General features: G+C 42.4%; 1 protein-coding gene across 12 annotated transcripts in view; it reads left to right on the top strand.

Moving 5' to 3' along the window:
* The window catches only part of NAALADL2 (N-acetylated alpha-linked acidic dipeptidase like 2), a 466,559-nt gene extending 446,099 nt beyond the window's left edge, over positions 1-20,460 (top strand). For all 12 annotated transcript variants that reach the window (XM_068134602.2, XM_078767634.1, XM_078767636.1 and 9 more), the window contains one exon: positions 17,542-20,460. In XM_068134602.2, coding sequence (XP_067990703.2) covers positions 17,542-17,755 — 214 coding nt within the window. In that variant the 3' untranslated portion in view covers positions 17,756-20,460. The remainder of the gene's footprint in view (positions 1-17,541) is intronic.
* The last annotated feature ends 802 nt before the right edge of the window (positions 20,461-21,262 follow it).

Below are 21,262 nucleotides of genomic sequence, written 5' to 3'. Positions count from 1 at the left end.
GGAAAAGAGCGGTGTACAATATATTTTACTTCACCCTTTTGTGCCTCGTAGTAATACTGTAGTATTGCAATAGCAATATTGCATCATCATTCCAAAGATATATATATATATATATATACAGGGTAAGAAACCTCTCTTCTTGGAAAATGAAACTTGGACGTCTCCTCTGTGATTAGACACATGAGCCATCCGTTTTCTGCAATGTGAATTACCGGGAGACCATTGCCTTCAGTTGCATTATACATTATGTAGGGCACCGGGCACAAAGGGTTCTTTATGAAGCTGCAAAATTTTCGCATGTTTCTATTTTTTTAATGCACAGATTAGGCTCACAGAACAACCAAAAAAAGAGAGCACAGATTAGCATAAACACCATTGGTCGAAAAGGAAGGTGAAGTTGATCGGAGGAATGATATCGGAAGAGGAGAAAACCTGAAGCTAAACTCGGGATTTGATATAAGGTGCATTTGATATTTGATGAGGTGATATAAGGTGCATGATTTGATACAAGATTAGCATTTGATATAAGGCCCCTGAGAAAGAATGACATCACATGTTGGCAGCAAATAAATAATGTTCAACATTGACATTTCATTAACCCTGATTTCAATCCTCCCTTTCTAAGAGCCACATTTGCTCATCCTGCAGCCTAATAAGTCAAATTACACAGCTGGTCCCTTGGCAGACCTTTCCTACACAGTTGGTAATCTTCAACAACTTGATATGGAAACTTTGTAGGATCTTAATTGGCTGTGTAGCAGAACTTGTTCGATTAGAAACCTAGAACAGCCCTGCAATTGGTTTGATTTTTGAATATCTGTCTGATGAGGAATAAACGGACACGTTCATCTGATCACCTGGTGCAGTGGTCTGCAAAAGCATTCACCCCCTTCCAATAAAGCCACATTTGTATGAATTCCGAATTATATCGAAGCAATTTTTCCAAATGAACTTTTCTATTCATAACTGAAGAGATCAAACTGAACACTGTTATAGTTTGAGGAAGAATACCTGCAAAAAGGTATTCCAAAAAAAAAAACCTGTCGGGAATACATGTACAAATCAAAATTCACTGCTTGCAAAAGTATTCAGCCCCTTTGGTCAGTACTTGGTGGAATCATGTTTTGCAACAATGACTGCTATGAGTCTTTTTGGGTCGGTCTCTACCAGCTTTGAACAATGAGTTGATGAAATATTTACCCATTCTTCACGTGAAAATTGCTCTAGTTCTGCCAAGTTTGATGGGGATCGTCGATGGACTACAATCTTCAAGTCTCGCAATAAATGTTCAATTGGGTTCAAGTCAGGACTTTGACTGGGCCACTCAAGAACATTTATTTTCTTGTCATTCAGCTAATCCAGTGTGTGTTTAGCTTTGTGCTTCAGGTCATTGTCCTGCTGAAATGTGAATCTCCTACCTAGTTTCAGATTCATGGCTAACTCGAGCGGGTTTTCATCAAGGATTCTCCTGTACTTTGCACCGTCCATTGTTACTTCTATCCAGACAAGCTTGACAATCCCTGCTGATGAAAGGCAGCCCCATAACATGATGCTGACACCACCATGCTTGACAGTAGGGAAGGTGTAAGCCTGGTGATGTGCAGTGTTAGGCTTGCACCAGATGTACCCTATTGAATTTAAATCAAAAAGTTCAATTTTTGTCTCGTCTGATCACAAAACCCTTCTCCACATCCCTACAGTTTCATTGAGATGCTTTTTCGCAAACTCAATACGACCTTTTAGATGCGTCTTTTTCAGTAATGGCTTCTTTCTTGCCACCTGTCCATAGAGGCCAGCTTTGTGAAGGGAACGGGATATTGTTGATTGACGAACACCCTCTTGGACATAGAGCCTTGCAGATCTTTCACCCAAAGTCATTGTTGGATTTACAGTTACATCCCGAACCAGTTTCCTGCTTGCCTGGCTGCTGAGTTTGGATGGGTGATCTGATCTGGGTAGAGTCTGGGTGGTATGATACGTCTTCCATTTCTTCATGATGGATTTCTCCGTACTCAAAGGGATAAAGAGGGACTTTTGAAATCTTCCTATAACCCTCACCTCAACAGGGATTCTCCACCACTTTGCGTCTGACTTCTTTGGAAATCTCCTTAGTGCCACGAGCGAAGAGTTTGCGCAACTTTTTGAGTTGCTGAGCCATGTTTGCCTTGTCGGTTGACTAAGCGAGTTGAACCCTAAAACTCCTCAGATAAGTGGGGAAACTTCATTTTAAATTAAACCACTGATTACATGCAGGTGAAACCTATTACACTTATTTTGTAACATTTCAAACAAATAATTTGATCCTGAAATTTCTTTTTGTTTATTAGGCAAAGGGCTTGAATACTTGTGTAACTGAGAATCATCTGATTTTCTCTATTAATCTGACGTATTCACATTTTATCTGCATGTTTTAGCTTTATCACCTTGGAGTAGTTTGTGAAGATTCTATATATTAAGTTTGATTTGAAAGCATCATGGAATAAGCTCAGATGGCATCAAAATGTGAAAACTTTGGAGGGGGTGAATACTTTTGCAGGCCACTGTAAGCCAGACCAACAATATGGCCATTGGCCACCTGTTATTGATTGAATCTTCTATTTATCTCTTGTCTTGAGAAAACCTGCTTGTTTTATTTTCAAATTACAACCCACATTTATATTTGACCTCATAACCATCCTAGGATTGCCAGGATTGTGGATTAACCACTTAACAAAACGATTATTCCCTCTAGAGTTCTGTCATTTGCATACATTACCCTCTTGATTTTTTTAATTTTTTTTTTTGCTCACCTTTGTCCAAACTGCATGACTCCTATTTACTGTTGCGTCAGGTGTAAAATGGCTAAAATGCCATAGAATAGAGGATCAGGATCGGAGTGAGATTGGTACACAGACTGTCAGGTTGAGATTCAGACAGGTATTAGTAGATGTTGTATGAGGTTTGCACCAAGGAACTTTGATGCAGTAGGAGGCCGTTAGATCCATCAATGCCTGTGCTGTGGTTGCCAACCGATGGTTTTCCATGCTTTGACTTTTTCAAATGTTGAGCATCAAGTAGAGAAGCAGGACGTACCATTTTAGGTCATCTCATCTCGATTCTCGAAGAGATAAACATATAAAATGGGTCGTGATGTCCCGATGTCTGTCTGGTCGTCCGTCCGTCAAACCGTTAACTTTTGGCTATTTTTGCTACTACTCCCTTATCAACCAGCTGATTGTTCTGAAGCTTGACACATGAACACAGGACCGTAGCCGACACTCAGGCTTCGATTTTGGATCACGGGTGTTCTCCCAGGAGGGGGATAAACCTTGGATCCATACGTGTCCCTTATTTACCGACCGATTGCTCTGAAACCTGATACGGACCTTCAACTCGATGGTCCAAGGATGTTGGCCCATTCTTAGATGTTTTGAATTTGTATCAGATGGCCTCCCAGGCCAGGGGGGTCCTCCAAAATTAAGAGGTCTGAACTATAACCTCAAAAGATGACCCTCAGCCCACTCGGGGCTATTTATTAAGTTTGATACGACTCGTCTGGGATTCGAACCGCCGACCTCCCAGACTCATTGGAGGCGCTATAACCATTAAGCCACCAAGGAAAGATGGTGAGGTGCATTCATTCAATTCATTCATTCATTCAATCATTCAACATTCAACTGTCATTGAATAATCCTCTCCAAGAAGTTCTGTCACTCAATCTTTTGGGTCTCACTATCTGCCATCATCTTTCCTGGGAAAACCACATTTCAAATCTGGCCTCCAAAGGATGAAAACAGGGCTTTCATCCGCAGCTCAATGGAATACTGCTCTCCCCTCTGGTCTGGTGCTCCTGCCTCACACCTAGCTCGTCTTCACGCTGTTGAAACCAAAGCGTTCAGAATCATTGGAATCTCCCGCGATGAAGCTAACTCCGAGGGCCTTTCACTCACTCACCGCAGGCAGGTTGGTGGTCTTTCCGTCTTCTACCGACTCCTCTCTGGCCTTGCCCCCCCAGCTCTCTCTGGGCTCTGTCCCCCAAATATTCCTACAGGTCGCACAAGATCTGCCTGCAACCCTCTTATGGTTAAACTGCCAAAATCAAGACTTTCTGCTCACCTTCACTCCTTCATTCCTCTTTTCTCCCACCTCTGGAACAAACTCCCTCACTCTCTTCAATCCCACTCCACCCTCCAGGTCTTTAAAACAGCTGTTCACCACCATCTCTTATCTTCCCCCATCCAAAACCTTGATCTTTTCTACCCCCGCTAATTTCGGTCCCCTTGTGTTTTATACCTCTCCCCCCCCCCCCCCCTCCCACGCCTCCTCCCCCCAAGCCCTCTCCCTCCCACACTTCTCCCTGCTCTCAAATGTTGTGTTTGTGTGCTTCCCCTTCTCTCCCCATCTTGTCTTCCGCTCTCTCTTTTTATATATTTTGTTTGTCTGGTTGATTTGTTTGTGAAATAAATGTTAGCTCTTTCACGAGCCTTGATTCAGTATACAAAAAAAAAAAAAAAAAAAAAAAAACATTTATTTGAGAGGGGGCTGTCATTGAGTTTGTTGATTGACTGTCTTGACTTCCAAATTCTCATAACTTTGCTTTTTTTGTCTTGCCTTTTCTGAAATCTTTACTCCATTTCTCAATACGCTTCACCTCATTAAACATTCTCTCTGCTGGCTCTCTTCATCTCATTGCTGCATCCATAATGGCCTGCACCACCACCCTGCACTCCATACATCATTAAAGGGAAGTTCTCGCCTGCATTATCCATTGTTTGTGAAAGTGCTGTCTGCCTCGCTTGGACTGTTCCAAACTGCACGTCTCATCCACCTTTCTCCCCATATTTATTCATTTTAAGTAAACCCTTAAAAAGGTTAAACATCATCTCTTCCATCCATCTGCTTCCCGTGTGTGCCACCACCAAATTCGGTTCATTTGGGCGACCTTGAGGAACGATACAGTTATGAATTAATTTCACTGAACGCAGTAGTTAGAAACCGTTCGGCCATTCGTGGGACAAAATATCCTCGCGCGCCAAGGCATATCGCATTTTGCGACCCTCATATGCGACAGTATTATATATGCACAAAGACATTGGGCATGTTTTGCTGCTATTGTTTTTGCTTTTTCGGAGCAATCGAGGCAGCCGTCTATTGCCTATACACCTCCCAAATAACTATGTGGCATACTCTTCAGCAAGGGCTTTTACCGCAGAGGTTCCGTGGGTCCTTGCTATTATTTCCCACTATTTTCTCTTAAACGATTCGACGAGAGACCATAAAGGCCATATCATTATAAAGGTATTTGTCCGAGGAGTCCCGGGAATCTTGTGAGATTGTGAAAGAAAACATCTGTCATTATTTACTTTTAATGATGTGTATATATGAAGAAGATAATCAGTCACGATAAATGCAATAAATGTGACGTTTGTTGTTACAATTTGGCTGTTCATGGCCACTTGAGAGTTGTAATTCCACAGGGTTTCCACATAACTCGCGGAATTGTGATTTGGACAGGCAACCGTGATGGGCCGTGGCATGTAGGAGCCATGCTGTTACTGTGTCGATTGCAGTTTCTGTGAAGTCGGTGATAATATGATAGGAGAGGTGGAAGAGTTCAGTATTCTGCTGTTTCAATGATTATGATGATGAAGAAATATGTAATGATCGATGTGGGAATACCCTTTTGCTGTTATGAACGAGAGGATGGGGGAGTGGAGGACATAGAGTTGGTATTGGGAGGAGAGAGAGAGGGATTAAAGATTGGGATAGAGTTGGGAAGCGGGGAGAGGTTGAGGCTTTGTAATGTGGAGGGGATTGAGGACTTTTGGTGGGGAGGGGGTGTTGAGGAGATATATTGTGGAGGGGGAGGGGGAGTCGAGTTGTTGTTTGGGGTGGTTGCGTGAGAGAGGGTTTGAAGGCTTGGAGTAGGGAGGGGATTGAAGCCTGAGGGTTGGGAGTGGGAAGTTGAGGATTTGGGGTTTGGAGGAGGATGTTAAAGACTCGAGGTTTGTGTGGTGGGGTGAAGGAGGGGGGTTGAGGACTTGAAGTCACATTTTACATTGCGCAGATGTTCCGCTGGTCCCTGCTAGTATATAAAAACACTCAACTCTTTTTCAACAAGCCATTTTCCTTCTGTATCCATCTTGTCCACCTCGTACATCCTTCCCTGCCCCTCATTCTTCCCCACATTCCTTATTTGTCTAAGTCTCCCTCTATTTTATGCCTCAACCCTGCTGTGGGTATGCTTCTTCCTTCTCTTTCTATTGTTCCTTTTGTTATGTTCGCCACCAAAGGTGGATGGAGGTTATGTTTTCACGTCTGTCTGTCTGTATGTCTGCCTGTGAGCAAGATATCTCAAGTGGAAATTTGGTGGACAGCTAAGTTGGGTGTTTGACAAGGATGCATTGGTTAGATTTTGGTGACTATCTGGATCTGGATGTGTATACGAGAATTTAAGATTCTTCACCATTGAGAGATAGGGCCAAAAACAATATATATTATGATATTTCAAAAAGTTTTGAACGGATCATGACAAAACATGGTGAATGATTTGGCAAGTGACAAGAACAAGCCGATTTATATTTTGGTTCAGGTCCGGATGTAGATCCCATCAGTAGGATGGATATGGATACAAAGCGTAAACAGTTGAGGTTGGCAGTGGCATGTGCCCCACCGAGCGCCGCTCTCATTCTATTTCATCTCCGAGCCTCGACGTTTTATACAAAAAAATGCAATGCATTCACAGTGGGGAAAGGGACATATTAAATACTAGTAGTTTAAAACAAATCTCATTCCTGTCTGCAGTGCCAAAGACACCTTGCCAACATAAAGGCCACTTATTCCTCAGCATCCCACAAGGCTGCCAGCCCCACTCACAATCCTAAGCCAATCCTACTTTCCTGACCTCAATTTTAGCTGGAGTTGGGCTGAAGACAGCCGAGCAACAGGGGTCATGCTACTAGCTGGGTGAACATGGCCCCTCAGGTCCCAGCCATATATGCTCACGACTTACTGGTCATGTGCTGCATATTCCTTCTGCGAGGAATAAAGAGGGGCCCTGGCCTTCTTTGGCAAGGTGACACTTGTCCACCAGCTTCAGGTCTGCCTGTCTTAGCACTTGTATAATCTGCAACTTTTCCAACCACGAACTGTGTAATTCATCCACACAAAAACCTCTATTCATGAACTGTATTCTCTATTTAACAACGTAATACGTACTCTGTTATTTTCCTGTAAGAGAGATGTTTGTCTTGGAGATTACTGGAGGGATCTTCATCAAACTTTCAGAGGTTCATCAGTGATTGCCTGGGAGTGTTTTAGGCGAAAAAAAAAATTCAAATTTAAAACGAGAAGGGCACTCGGTAGAGCGCATACCTCCGCCAGGCTGAACAGTTCATGGTTTCTAGCCCACTAATAGGCTGAATCTGGATTCGGACCTGAACCAAAATCTAATCGGCTTGTTCTTGTCACCTAACCAACTCATCCACTTAGATTAGTCATAACTCGTCCATAACTTTTTAAAATATGTTATATATCACTTTTCGCCTGATCTCTCAACGTTGAAGAATCACTTCAAAAATTAAATAATTCTCCTATCCGAATCCATATTCACATTTTCACCAAAATCGAATCTATTTGTCCTTGTCAGACACCCAACCTGTCCACCAGGTTTCGACCAAATCCGTTCACAACATTTTGAAATATCCTACTATGTATCATTTTTGGCCCCATCTCCCAGTGGTGAAGAATCACTTTAAAAATTCTAGTAGCCGGATCCGAATCCAGATCTTCACCAAAATCTAATAATTTCGTCCTTGTCACATACACTACATCTCTGCCAAATTTCGTCTGAATCTGTCCACAAGGTTTTGAGATATTTGTCCACAACAGTCCACATTTGTCTGTTGTGGACAATCCGTCCATAACCGACAAATGAAAAATCACTCCTAGAGTGCCACTTGTCAAAACAGAACAAAGTGGAATTGGCACCGAGTAAAGCATCCTTTTGACCTCAAAAATAATTAGTGGTTGAATTCAGTGACCTGATATGCAAATCGTCTTCAAAGTTTAAGTTAATCGGATGAAAATTGGCAATTTTTACAATTCGGCCTATGTTGACCTTTTGGTCTATGTTGACCTCAAAAATAGTTGGTGGTTGGTTTCAGTAAGCTGATATACCAATCCTATTCAGTTTTCAAGTCAATCAGATGAAAATTGAGGATTTTAGAAATTTGAAATTAATAATAATAATAATAATAATGCATTTATTTTATATAGCGCTTTTCAGGGAGCCCAAAGACGCTTTGACAGAGTGCAAAACATAATGCATAGCAAAACATAAAAACAATTGCAAAAAAGAAGAATCAATAGGGAAATATTCAAAGCACAAAGGAGGGAGAAGGAGAGGAAATAGTCAGGGGTTAGATGCTGTGGGTTAAATGTTGGATGCAGTGTTGAACAGGTGGGTCTTGAGTGATGTTTTGAATGTGGTGAGTGAGGAGGAGTCTCTGATGGTGTGAGGTAGTGGGTTCCAGAGGGTGGGAGCAGCGATGGAGAAGGCCCTGTCCCCCCAGGATCTAAATTTGGTCCGGATGGGGGGGGGGGGGGTCAGGAGGTTGGTACCAGCAGAGCGGAGGTTGTGGGTGGGAGTGTGTCTGGAGAGGAGGTCAGCCAGGTTATGGAGGGCTTTGTAGGTCAAGAGGAGGATTTTGTACTGGATTCTCTGGGAGATGGGGAGCCAGTGAAGCTTGTAAAGGACGGGGGTGATGTGGTCACTGGTCCGGGAATGGGTGAGTAGACGGGCAGCGGCGTTCTGAATGTATTGGAGTTTATTGGTGATTGTTGAGGGTGAACCATAAAGGAGGCTATTGCAGTAGTCCAGACGGGAAGTGATGAAGGCGTGGATGAGGGTTTCTGCATCCACGGAGGAGAGGGATGGACGGAGACGGGCGATGTTTTTCAGGTGAAAGAAGGCTGTCTTTGTGATCTGTTTAGTGTATTTGTCGAAGGAGAGGGTTTGGTCAAAGATGATGCCAAGATTCCGGATGTGAGGGGAGGTGGATACTGGGATACCATCGATGTTGAGGGCAAAGTTATGGGTGGATTTTATGAGCGTTTTTGGGCCAATGATGATTATTTCAGATTTATCACAGTTAAGTTTGAGGAAGTTGATTTGAAGCCAGGATTTTATTTCAGTGATGCAGTTTGCCAGGATAGAGTGGGTGGCGGTGGAGATGGACTTGGTGGAGATGAAAAGCTGGATGTCATCGGCGAAGCAGTGGAATTGGAGACCATGACGGTGGATTAAGTGACCGAGGGGGGACAGGTAAAGGATGAAGAGGAGGGGGCCAATAACTGAACCTTGGGGGACACCTTGGGGGAGGGGAGCAGTGGGGGATTTGCAGTTATTGATGGAGATGAACTGGCGTCTGTCAGAGAGGTATGATTTAATCCAAGAGAGGGCAATGCCGGTAATGTTAAAGGTGGTTTCAAGTCGGGTGAGGAGGATGGTGTGATCGATGGTGTCAAAGGCGGCGCTGAGGTCGAGGAGGATGAGAATGTTGAGGTTGCCAGCGTCAGAGGAGGGGAGAAGGTCGTTGGTGATTTTGAGGAGAGCAATTTCAGTACTGTGGTTGGAGCGGAATCCGGATTGGAATGTTTCATACAGGTTATTGGCAGAGAGGTGATGTTTGAGTTGAGTGGCTACAGCACGTTCCAAAACTTTTGACAGAAAGGGTAGGTTGGAGATGGGTCTGAAGTTATTTAGGGTGTCAGGGTTTAGTCCAGGTTTTTTCAGAATGGGGGTAACAGCAGCAATTTTGAGGGACGGTGGGACGATGCCTGTAGACAGGGAGGAGTTTATTGTTGCAATGATAAGTGGAGAGAGAGCAGGAAGGGAGGCCTTGACAAAGCTGGAGGGGATGGGGTCAAGAGTGCAGGTGGCAGTTTTCATTCCTATGAGGAGTTCAGAGAGGTCAGTAGGGGAGACTGGGGAGAATTGAGACAGGGGATGGCAGGATAAGGGGGGCAGGTTGTTTGAGGGGGAGCGGGTGCGGCGGTGGTCAAGCTGTTGTAGATGTTTTCAATTTTGCGTTGGAAGAATGAAAGGAAGGAGATGCAGTTGTCTATTGTGAATGACTGGGTGGTGGTGTTCAGGGGGCTGAGGAGTTTGTTTATTGTAGAGAAGAGTGCTTTTGGGTTTCCGGAGCCAGAGTGGATAATTTGAGAGTAGTAGGCGGAGCGGGCGCAGGACAGGGCATCTTTATAGTGTTGTAGGTGGTCCTTATAGGCCTGGGAGTGAACTGTGAGACCTGTTTTATTGCGGAGTCTTTCAAGTTGGCGAGCACGAGTTTTCATCAGGCGGAGTTCAGGGGTAAACCAGGGAGCAGAATGGGTGAAAGAAACTGTTTTGGTTTTTATAGGCGCAAGTTGGTCAAGGCAGTAGGAGAGAGTGTGGTTGTAGTAGTCAGTGAGGTCAGAAGGGGTGTGGAGGTCAACGAAGGGAGAAGTGGACATTTTTTCAGAGAGGGTGGATGAGAATGAGGTAGGTGAAAGAGCGTTTAGCTTATGGAAGTTGATAGTGCGATAATGCCTTGGTGCTGGGGTGGGGATGTTGATGGTCAGAGTGATGGCTAGGTGGTCAGAGAGAGTGAGGTTGGAGCCAGAGAGATGGTGCAAAATTAGTCCAGTAGAGCAGACAAGGTCCAAAATGTGACCACGGTTATGGGTAGGAAAGTTGACATGTTGAGTGAGGTTAAAGCCGGTGAGTAAATCAGTGAAGTCAGTGGTTATCGTGGAGTCAGTGGAGTCCATGTGGATATTGAAATCACCAAGGAGGAGGTTTGAGGGGGAGAGGGAACATAGCTGGGTCAGAAAGTAGGAGAAGTCAGACAGGAATGATGGGTGTGGTTTGGGAGGGCGGTAGACAACAGCCATGACTGACTGTGTGTGACCAGAGAGTTTAAAAGCCAGGTGTTCAAATGATGGAGCAGATGCGATGGAGATGAGGCTGGTCCTGATGTCTTGTCGGTGAATAACGGCAATTCCACCACCTCGGCCCTCCGAGCGTGGTTTATTGATGTAAGAATATCCATTGGGTGTGGTGAGGTTGAGTGCGAAGTAGTCCAGAGGTTCCAGAGGAAATTGGTTGACCTTTGGCCTATGTTGACATTTTGGCCTATGTTGATCTCAAAAAAAGTTGGTGGCTGAATTCAGTTAGCCGATATGTAAATCCTATTCAAATTTCAAGTCAATCGGATGAACATTGAGTATTTTAGAAATTTGAAGGAAGTGGATGACCTTTGGCCTATGTTGACCTTTTGACCTCAAAAATATATACGATTTTTGTCGGACATGAACTGTAACATTTGGTGAAGTTTCGTGAATATGGGTTTAAAATTGTGACCTATAGGCAAGTGTAAGTGAGCGGACAGACAAACACACACACAAACCGGAGTGATCAACATACTTGTCCAAAAAATTTTTTTGGGCCAAGTAACAAACAAAGAGACAGATGAAAAATCACTCATAGAGTGACACTTGGCAAAACAGAACAAAGTAGCATGGCACTCAGTGGAGCATCCTTTTGACCTCAAAAATAATTAGTGGTTGAATTCTATTCAGTGACCTGATATGCAAACCGTCTTCAAAGTTTAAGTTAATCGGATGAAAATTGACAATTTTAGAAATTCGGCCTATGTTGACCTCAAAAATTGCTGGTGGTTGCTTTCAGTAAGATGATATGAAAATCCTATTCACATTTCAAGTCAATCGGATGAAAATTAAGGATTTTTGAAATTTGAAAAAATTGGTTGACCTTTGGCCTACATTGACCTTTTGGCCCACGCTGATCTCAAAAATAGTTGCTGGTTGAATTCAGTAAACCGACATGAATATCCTATTTAAATTTCAAGTCATTCGGATGAAAATTGAGGGTTTAAAAATTTGGAAAAAAGTGGTTGACCTTTGGCCTCTGTTGACCTTTTGGCCTATGTTGATCTCAAAAATAGTTGGTGGTTGAATTCAGTTAGACGATATGTAAATCCTATTCAAATTTCAAGTCAATCGGATGAACATTGAGGATTTTAGAAATTTTAATAAAGTGGTTGACCTTTGGCCTATGTTGACCTTTTGACCCCAAAAATACATAGGATTTTGTCGGACCACGAACTCTACCATTTGGTAAAGTTTCGTGAAGATCGGTTTAAAATTGTGTCTTGTAGGCAAGTATAAGTGAGCGGACAGACAAACACACACAAAAAAACACACACACAAAAACACACACACACACACACACACACACACACACACACACACACACACACACACACACACACACACACACACACACACACACACAAACAAACCGGAGTGAGCAACATACTTGCAAAAAAAACAAACAAATTTTTGCCAAGTAACAAGGGTGAAAACACAAGCTCCATCCTCCTTTGGTTGTGGAGGTAAAAAGAACCAAATAGATTTCTTCAGAATGCCAACAGGATTAGACAACAGGGCAATGCCGGGTACTCCTGCTAGTTATACACAAAAGTAACCCCAAAAAAATTATCATAGCCTCCGATTGTGTGAAAAGTGTGCCTCCAAAATCCCCAATAGTCCCGAGCTACAATGCAGTGATTTAAACGATATTGACATGTTGCCGTTGATCAATTGTGTTTCCAATCTCTGGGCTCAGCTTGCTACATCCGTGAGTTTTTGGGTCGTGCGGAAAGCCACTTTCTCAAGAGATGTTCCTTTGTTAGTGAGTATCGACTTGCCAGTGCACCTTAGTATGGCAGCCCAAGGTGGGATTTAACAATCCTGTGTTGTTCCAAGTCGTTGCGAGTTCTTCCGTACCTTTTGTCATCACTACCAAGACCTATATACTAGAAGCATGCATTAGAATTTGCTTCCTGGCTTGCCAAAGCATCGCATCTTCCTGGTTTACCTTTCCCTTTATACCTTTTCTACTGCGTCGCATCATCTGTGGAATTGATATTCTTGATGCAATTAATTTCCATCCAGTATTCTCCATGGATCTTGTCCATAATGTCATTCAGTAACACCTGTATGATTTATGATGTACTGTAATGCAAGCGGGATAAATAGCTTTCTGTTTCTCTCTCTGGCTGTCAAAAAGTAAATGTGAAACAGTAAATACGTAGATCATTAGCATAGGTAAGAAAGGAACAAAATATGAGAGAGAGGACAACAATAACAGAGAAGGAAAGGCTACATTCATTCTATTTGAATCGATGTCATTCCAGGGAAAGTGATGTGACCTTCACAGGTGTATTGTGCAGCATTGCAACCCGTACCGTTAACAGACCTGTACATCACATTCATCTCAGACCACATTGCGCACATCCGCACGTATCCAGAATTAGTCGTACGAAGAATCTCGTTTAGGAGCGGCAACCGGGACGAAAGAGCAACAAATCCAAGTTGCTCTGAGAAAATCAAAATTTCCAGGAACACAAATCATCAAAATGAATATCCCAGATAGCAACTCCGCAGTGCTCAAATGCTTGGAGGTGACAGCCTGACAAATGTCCCCAACAGATATGGTCTGTTAAAGGGTACCATGGCAACAAAGTACGGTGGCATGAATGCTCCATAATCACAGGATCACAAGACACAGGTTAGGCCCTCCATAAACACGATATTTAGATGATGGTGTGAAATTAGAGCTTTAACATCTTTAAATGTTGAAGCAAGATGATTTAAATATCAGTTTTTGCTCATTTATTTTTACATCAGTCAAGGCTCATTGAGGAGCTTCAGGGTGTCTTGAAGCGGTTAGGGTGTCTTGAAGACCTGGAGGGAAGACTGAGATCGAAGAGGGATGTGTAAGTTGGTTCTACAGGTGGGGAAAAAGAGGAACGAATGAGTGGACGTGAGCAGTGATACTGGATTTTGGGTGTTTCACCAGAAGGGGTTGATGGTGGACCTTGTGTGCCCTGCAGAAACCTAGGACACAGCACAGAAAGAGCAGAGGGTGCAAGACCAGAAAGGACGTGGAAGAAAAAGAAGAGACCACAGACCTGTCTGCGATAACAAAGTGATAGACTCAGCTTCAGGCCTTGGTTTCCACAGCGTCCATACAGGTGTGAGTTGTCCTCTCCCAACGAGGAGAGCAGTACTCCGTCAAGCTGTGGATTTCAGGTGGATAAGAGTTCAGGCGTGCCAAGGAAGGACTTTGTAAGATGGAGGATGTCCAGTCGGCAGCTGACTTTGGAGGCCAACTTTGAAATTCGGTTTGCCCCAAGAAAGTCATGGCTGATAGTGAAACCCAGGAGATTAAATGACTGAACCTCTTCAAGAGGATTGTTAAGAAAAGAGATGGGAGGGTTTGCCAGACGGTCCTTTCGGAGAGACCGAGTGAGTGTGATCTCCAAAGTTTGATCTTCCATTTCTTTATTGTAATTTTTGAAAATGCGGTGAAAGAATTTTTCCTGAAAGCACAGTATGAATCTTTGAGTGCAGCTGTTGTCTTAGGACCTTACCAAACTGCTTTTATTTGTCATAATTAGATTTCATGCCTTTTCCCTGGGAGTGTGCGATGTACTTTGAGTCGGAGTGGGGGAGGTAGGGGGAGGCAACAGGGAACCATGCTGAAATGAGCTGCTTCTTTGGAGATCTATTTTTGGCCTAGTTTCTGTATGTCACAGTCATACCTTTGAAGTGATTGCTATCATAGCTTCTTATGATCCTCTCTCTCCGTCTATTTTATTTTGCTAATAAGAATCAGTTAAAAATCTGGGATCGGCTTCAATGGACGATTGTCTGGTTCAAACACTTTTATCACACAATTCATTTAATTCCGGTGAGTTGTCACAAGCTATGTTATCCATTTCACTCGTATGTTTACTGCTGGTATAATTAAATGATGGATAGACATGATGTGACACCACATGACTGCTTCCTTCACCATTCATGGTGCAGATTATTTTGCACACGTTACGTTTGAAGGTAAATCAATCGGACTGGTGAACTCGTTTCGGTTCTAATTCAAAATCTTTAATCAGCATACAGACTACAGCAATAAGATTGGTGAAAATGGCATTTGATGCCCTTTCAACCATATTCTTGTATGGAGATTTGTTGAATTTTCATTGAACTTCTTTTTTTCTATCGTTTGCATCCTTTTTTTTTAATACTTGGGTTGAGGCACATAATGGAGCTGACACACACACACACACACACACACACACACACACACACACACACACACACACACACACACACACACACACACACACACACGGACATACTGACGAGACCAACACTTAACACAGCCACTGAGCTTGATGGAAATGCCATCACTTCCGTCACTTCCCGGGATACTCTGGGTACCAGTGACGTCATAACAATGGTGCTGCTTTTCTCACGGAACTCAGTGGGCATTTCCTCAAGAGGAATTTCCTCCTCCAATTGGATGCCAACCAATGGGGATTATGCAGTCGTGGCCAAAAATATTGGCACCCTTGCACCTCTTTCAAATAACTCACAATTTTCTCTAAAAATTATTGTAAGTTGGAATTGACAAAAGTATTTGGTCTCCACAATTCTTTATTTCACTTTGGTCTCCACAATTCATTTCATATTACAGAACGTTTATTTTTTATTCAGAACTTAATTTATCTTTTTAAATGAGAAAATAAAAAGAAATGGCATTGACAAAATTAATGACACCCGAGACTTAATATTTGGTAGCACAGACTTTTGACAAAATAACTTCAGTCAATCGCTTCCTTTAGCCATGAATGAGCTTCATCCACCTCTCTACTGGGTGTTTGGCCTACTCTTCTTGTACAAACTGCTCCAGTTCTCCCAGAGTTGAAGGGTGCCTTCTACCAACTGCTGTCTTCAGATCTCCTGACAGGTGTTCAATGGTATTTAGATCTGGACTCATGGCTGGCCACTCACTTCAGAACAGTCCAGCGTTTTGTCTTGAACCATTCCTGGGTGCTTTTTGAAGTGTGTTTGGGGTCATTGTCCTGCTGCAAGACCCATGTCCATCGACGGAGACCCCGTTTTCTGACACTGGGTTGAACATTGTGCTCCAAAATGCCTTGGTAATCTCCTGATTTCATGATGCCATGCACACATTCAAGGCACCCAGTGCCCGAGACAGCACAGCAACCCAAAAACATCACTGAACCTCCTCCATGTTTGACTGTAGAGAAGGTGTTATTTTCTTTGAAGGCTTCATTTTGTTTTCTGTAAACATAGAGATGATGTGCTTTACCAAAAAGCTCTAATTTAGTCTCATCTGTCGAGAAGACATTCTCCCAGAACGAGTTTGGCTTGTTCAGGTGTGTTTTGGCAAACTCCAGTCGGACTTTCTTATGTCTCCCTCTCAGCAGTGGGGTCCTCCTGGGTCTCCTCCCATAGAAACCCCTTTCATTGAGTTGGCAACGCATGGTGCGAGTTGAAACCGTCATACCTTGTGTCTGAAGGTCAGCTTGACTCTGTTTGGCAGTTGATCGAGGTGCTTTCTCCACCATTCGAACAATCCTTCGCTGCAATCTTCGATCAAGTTTTCTCTTGCGGCCACATCCAGGGAGGTTGGCTCCAGTGCCATGGGCCTTAAACTTCATGATAACATTGCGTGCGGTGGACACGGGAACATCAAGGTCTCTGGAGATGGACTTGTAGCCCTGGAATTGTTCATGCTTGGCTACAATCTTGTGTCTGACCTCCTCAGACAATTCTCTGTTTTTCTTTCTCTTCTACATGCTCATTGAGGTACACACAGTGACACAAAACATCAGAATGACTCCTTTTCTCCATTCAAACTGAATGAGTGATTTTTATATTGCAGGCCGCCTGCAACTCACCACAGATGAGTTCAATTCCAAAGTAAAGGAGAATCACCTGCTTGAAATTCAATTATTTCTAACGATTTCTAAAAGGTGCCAATAATATTGTCCAAGCCATTTTAGTATTTCTGTGTGGAATAATCTAAGATTTAGGAATTGTTTCAGCTTTTTTGTTTTGTTCCACTGCAAACCAAAGAAATACATTTGTGGATCCCAAAATATTAATTTGTTTCAACAATTTTCTGGAGAAATCGGGCATTATTTGAAAAAAGGGCAAGGGTGCCAATATTTTTGGCCATGACTCTGCGCTCTATCCTTGTCAAGCAAGGAAGCAGCACATTTTTTAAGTCTTTGTTGTGACCTGAACCGGTACAAACCAGATGGGTGTTTTTTAGGAGACACCATCTATTTTCTGGATGGCCGTTGGCTCCCGACGGGAGCTCATTTGCCAGGTGTTGTTTTTGGTCCTGGCAGGGTGTCACGGTCACTTTCCCCACTCGTAAAGCCAGTGAGGGTAGTCGGTTTAGTTGCCGACAACCCGACCATGCGCCAGGTAGCACTGAGTCACATGTTAGCAGTGGCAGTCCCAAAAGAGTGACCTGACTGACATTTACTTTTCATTGTCCCTCTCCTCCCCCAATTTGTTGTGCACTGAAGAATATGATTGTAGTTATTTATATAATGATGACAGCTGACCCATATAATAGATTAAGTGTCCTCAGCCTGTCCCATTGTCTTCTAGAAACATCCTGATGAGACCGCCTGGCGTACGACACGGTACCTTCCCACCGCTACAGGCTTTGCTGGACATGGGAGAGGACAATCTGCTGAGCAACAGACACAGGAGCAGCAACGACAGTACAGCAAGTTCTGTGCTCATGAGGATTTTTTATGCCCTTGAGGCCGTCGAGGTGGCGACTCGCTCAGCTTTGGACATTTTCAAAAACGAGGAGTGAAAAGCAAACCGGTGGGAATGTAATATAATTGTAAAAAAAAAAAAAAACGAAAAACGATATTTGAATATGGAGAAGGAGGGATCGTTTTGTATGAAATAGAGTAAAATATCCGCTCCATAAAAGCTCTAAATTAAGAGGAAATTGAAAATGGTTGATACTCGTACAGTGTGCCTTAATGTCCCCGCCACTTTAAATACAAATGGCAGCTACAAGCGGTGTGTATTGCTCCATTCCCATTTGAAAAGCGCAGAGCCAAAGGCGGTGTGTTTGGCTCGGAGAGTAAGAGTGCAAAATGTGTGTGAGCAGAATGTTTTGAGTGCACGGGCTTAAAGGTGTGCTGGAATGGCGTGTTTCGAGAGTAAATGAAATGGCACATGTAGAGCAGCTGATTGATGATGTATACGTGAAGGTACACAATAATGGTTACCTCTAGATTTATTTCTAGTAAACCAAACCTTGTCCACAGGTTAAAAAGTGCAGGTTCACAACATTACACCTTTAATTATTGATTGTAGGTCAATCTTGACCCTTTTTGACCCAATTTTAATTGGCCTTGCAATTTTTGATGTGAACGGGTGATGAGTACGAAGCTAGTGATACAAGAGCTTGCTATGTAAATGAGCAACTAGTTGTATGCAAATGAGTTACCTGAATACACATGTAAAATGTAAAGGAAAGATACCATATCTATATGCAATTGATTTACTTGTAAGGTATGGCTTGCCTGCAGCAGGCCCATTTCACTGTTTCTCAACCTTTACAGGGTTGGCTTTTATTCTCTACACACAATATGTTCCGGAAAGTCACTCTTGCACTCTTGTTTGTGCTTTGAGTGATAATGTGCAAACCGTGGGTTGTTGACCACGATTTGATCGTCGGGATAATGATCGAAAGGGTCGGTTGTACAAAGGATGTGATTGTTTTTTGTGCATTTGCTTGTTTGTACGTTTTTGTTGTTGTTGTTTTTTAAATCATGAACTGGGTTTAATCAAATCGGTGACCTATTTATACGGTTAACAGCTCAATTGCCAGACAGTAAGTTAATTTTGGCCCTTTGGCTTGGCTTAATGGTGCGTGATGCAGTTATCCTGCTCCGCAGGCATGCCTGAGGGCTGAGCAATCACTGTGGGGCCTTTCGTTGCCACACAACCTGGCTACAAGTCTCGTACTAGCTCATGTCAATTGTGAGGCCTTCTTTACAAACCTTGCTTCAAACCTGTAGAAAACTGCAGTCATACAACAATGGCTACCCAAACCTGGAAAATGGTAGTTAATGCTTTTTGTTAAATAAAATATTTATTATTTTACATTTCTCAATCTAATGTTCCCGTTCCTGGACTAAAGACATGTGACGAGAACATTGTTTTCCTCCTTCCAGAAAGGTAGCGTGCCTTGAAAGTGACATTGATTACGGATGGGTTGTCCTTGCTCCGGGTTATCTCTGAGTTGCCTTTATTCCAGATTATCTGACCACAGAATTCCACCCTTTCATTGATTAAAGCAGCCACGTGACCAATAAGGGGGCCATCGATGTTTATTATTTATGCACAAAACTTCGATCTCCCCCTACTTCCGGTTCAAACGTGCAATAAACCACTTCCGGGTCCTGATTTAAACCAGCAAAGAGCAAAGAGCAACCTGTGGAACAACTGGGAATATGAAGGCACAAATATTGCTCGAATTCCCAATTACCTCCCAATCTGAGCTTCTTTCTTCTATCCCTCTTTTTGCTTTGCCTTACTGTTAATTACCCAATAGATGGTGCTTTTGTATTCATTTATCAGACATCTGTGCAAAACCCTTTTATGCAAGCTTGCTGTTAATTTATTTATTTGTTATTCAGAAACGAGGGATTGCGGAAGTTTCTAATGCTGGCCTACGTCATATTTCTTTGTCCCAATCCTCTTATATAATCAATTTGTCATTTTAACAATGCTACCTTTGTACGTCTTTAATTTTCATTGAATCATATGATGTATAAACATGGAAATTTGTCATTGCTTTGTTTTAATTATTCTACTGATATACTTGGACTATGGATGTTTCGAATACATAAGAATAGGACCAGCTGGAGATTGAAGCACATTGAGCAACATTGCTTTTCCAAAAACAAGAATTGCCGCTGTTAACTACACCAAAATGGTTTTAAAGCTGGAAAGACTGTAATAAATAATAAAAGGGCACAGAGCATGGAATTGGCCGGAGAAGCCAAAACAACAAAGTCACTTGTATTTGAATTCCTAATGGAAGCTATTACAACGCATGTAATACCATAAATCACATTATACCTTGTTCTGATATCACTCTTATAGGATTTCTTAGATTTTTTTTGAAGGTCCTTTGCTGATTCAGAGTTAATAAAACCTGACAACCCCTTAATCCATCATTATCCCACTCCTGACACCAATATACAATAAGGATTTATGTTTGGTTTTGCTGCATTAATGTGTGTGTGATATGTTGGAATGGACATTGCTAAACTTGATTTATAATGTTATACGTAAATACTCTCCAAAATCTTTTTTCGGTCACATACCTTTTTGAATGGAGCCCCTCAACTGATTATCGTGTGCAGCTCTGAACCAGAGAAGTTCCAAACCTGTGTGCCTTTGGCATTCTTAACACAAAAGCCACCAAAAGATTGCCTAACTTCTTATTTATGTGTGATGGTTATTTAAGAGGAATAAAATAAAATGGTATTTTCATTTTCACTGTGTCGATATGATTGTTTTGAACGAGCAACGACCGGTGATCTTTCAATGGATCTTGCGACCAAATGGCATTCTCGAAAATTTATCACCGACGCCAAACGAAGCGGTACGCCGGTCTGCCCGTTGATATTATTGAGCCGTTAAAACTGTCGTGATTCAATCCAAGAAGTGTTCTGTTTGCCAGACTTGCGCGGAACAATGCTGCTCTCAGTTGTTTCATTATCTTCTCACTTGAGATAATAGACATTCCCCAGGAGAATAGCAAATTGTATTTCAAACACGAGTCTTTTGAAGCTATTTTCCCAGCTTGTAATTTTTAAACAAAATTTCACTGTAGAGATAAAATGCGGCACTCGCTTGGACAATTGTACATAATTCAGACCAGCATCAATTACTTTCACGAAGAGGCGAGCTCTCCCCCCTCCTCCCCTGATCACCCACCCCCTCGAAATAAATTTCATTTTCTAAACTCATTGCCTTTATTACACAGTTGGCCGAACACAATTTTTATCATTTCTAATTGGCATGCAGTGATCAGAACGTTCAACATTTTCGTTGTTTGCTTTTTTTGTGCACTTGCAAACAAACAAACAAGCAGACATTTTTCTGTCACATTGGAAGCGATCTAAATTAAACATGGCATGGGGCTTTCATCAGTAACAATGCCTTGGAGTCATGTTTTATTCATTTAAAGATCCATTTTTCAATCTACATATTTACCAATTGTTTCGGTACACTTTAAAAAGAAAAAAAATATTTATTTATTTATTTAAGTGACTGCATGCGCCTTCCTTTT

Source organism: Myxine glutinosa, chromosome 13 (genome assembly GCF_964187855.1).
Source record: "Myxine glutinosa chromosome 13, kmMyxGlut1.1, whole genome shotgun sequence".
Taxonomy (NCBI): Eukaryota; Metazoa; Chordata; class Myxini; order Myxiniformes; family Myxinidae; genus Myxine; species Myxine glutinosa.
This window is presented reverse-complemented; position numbering and strand designations above follow the sequence as displayed.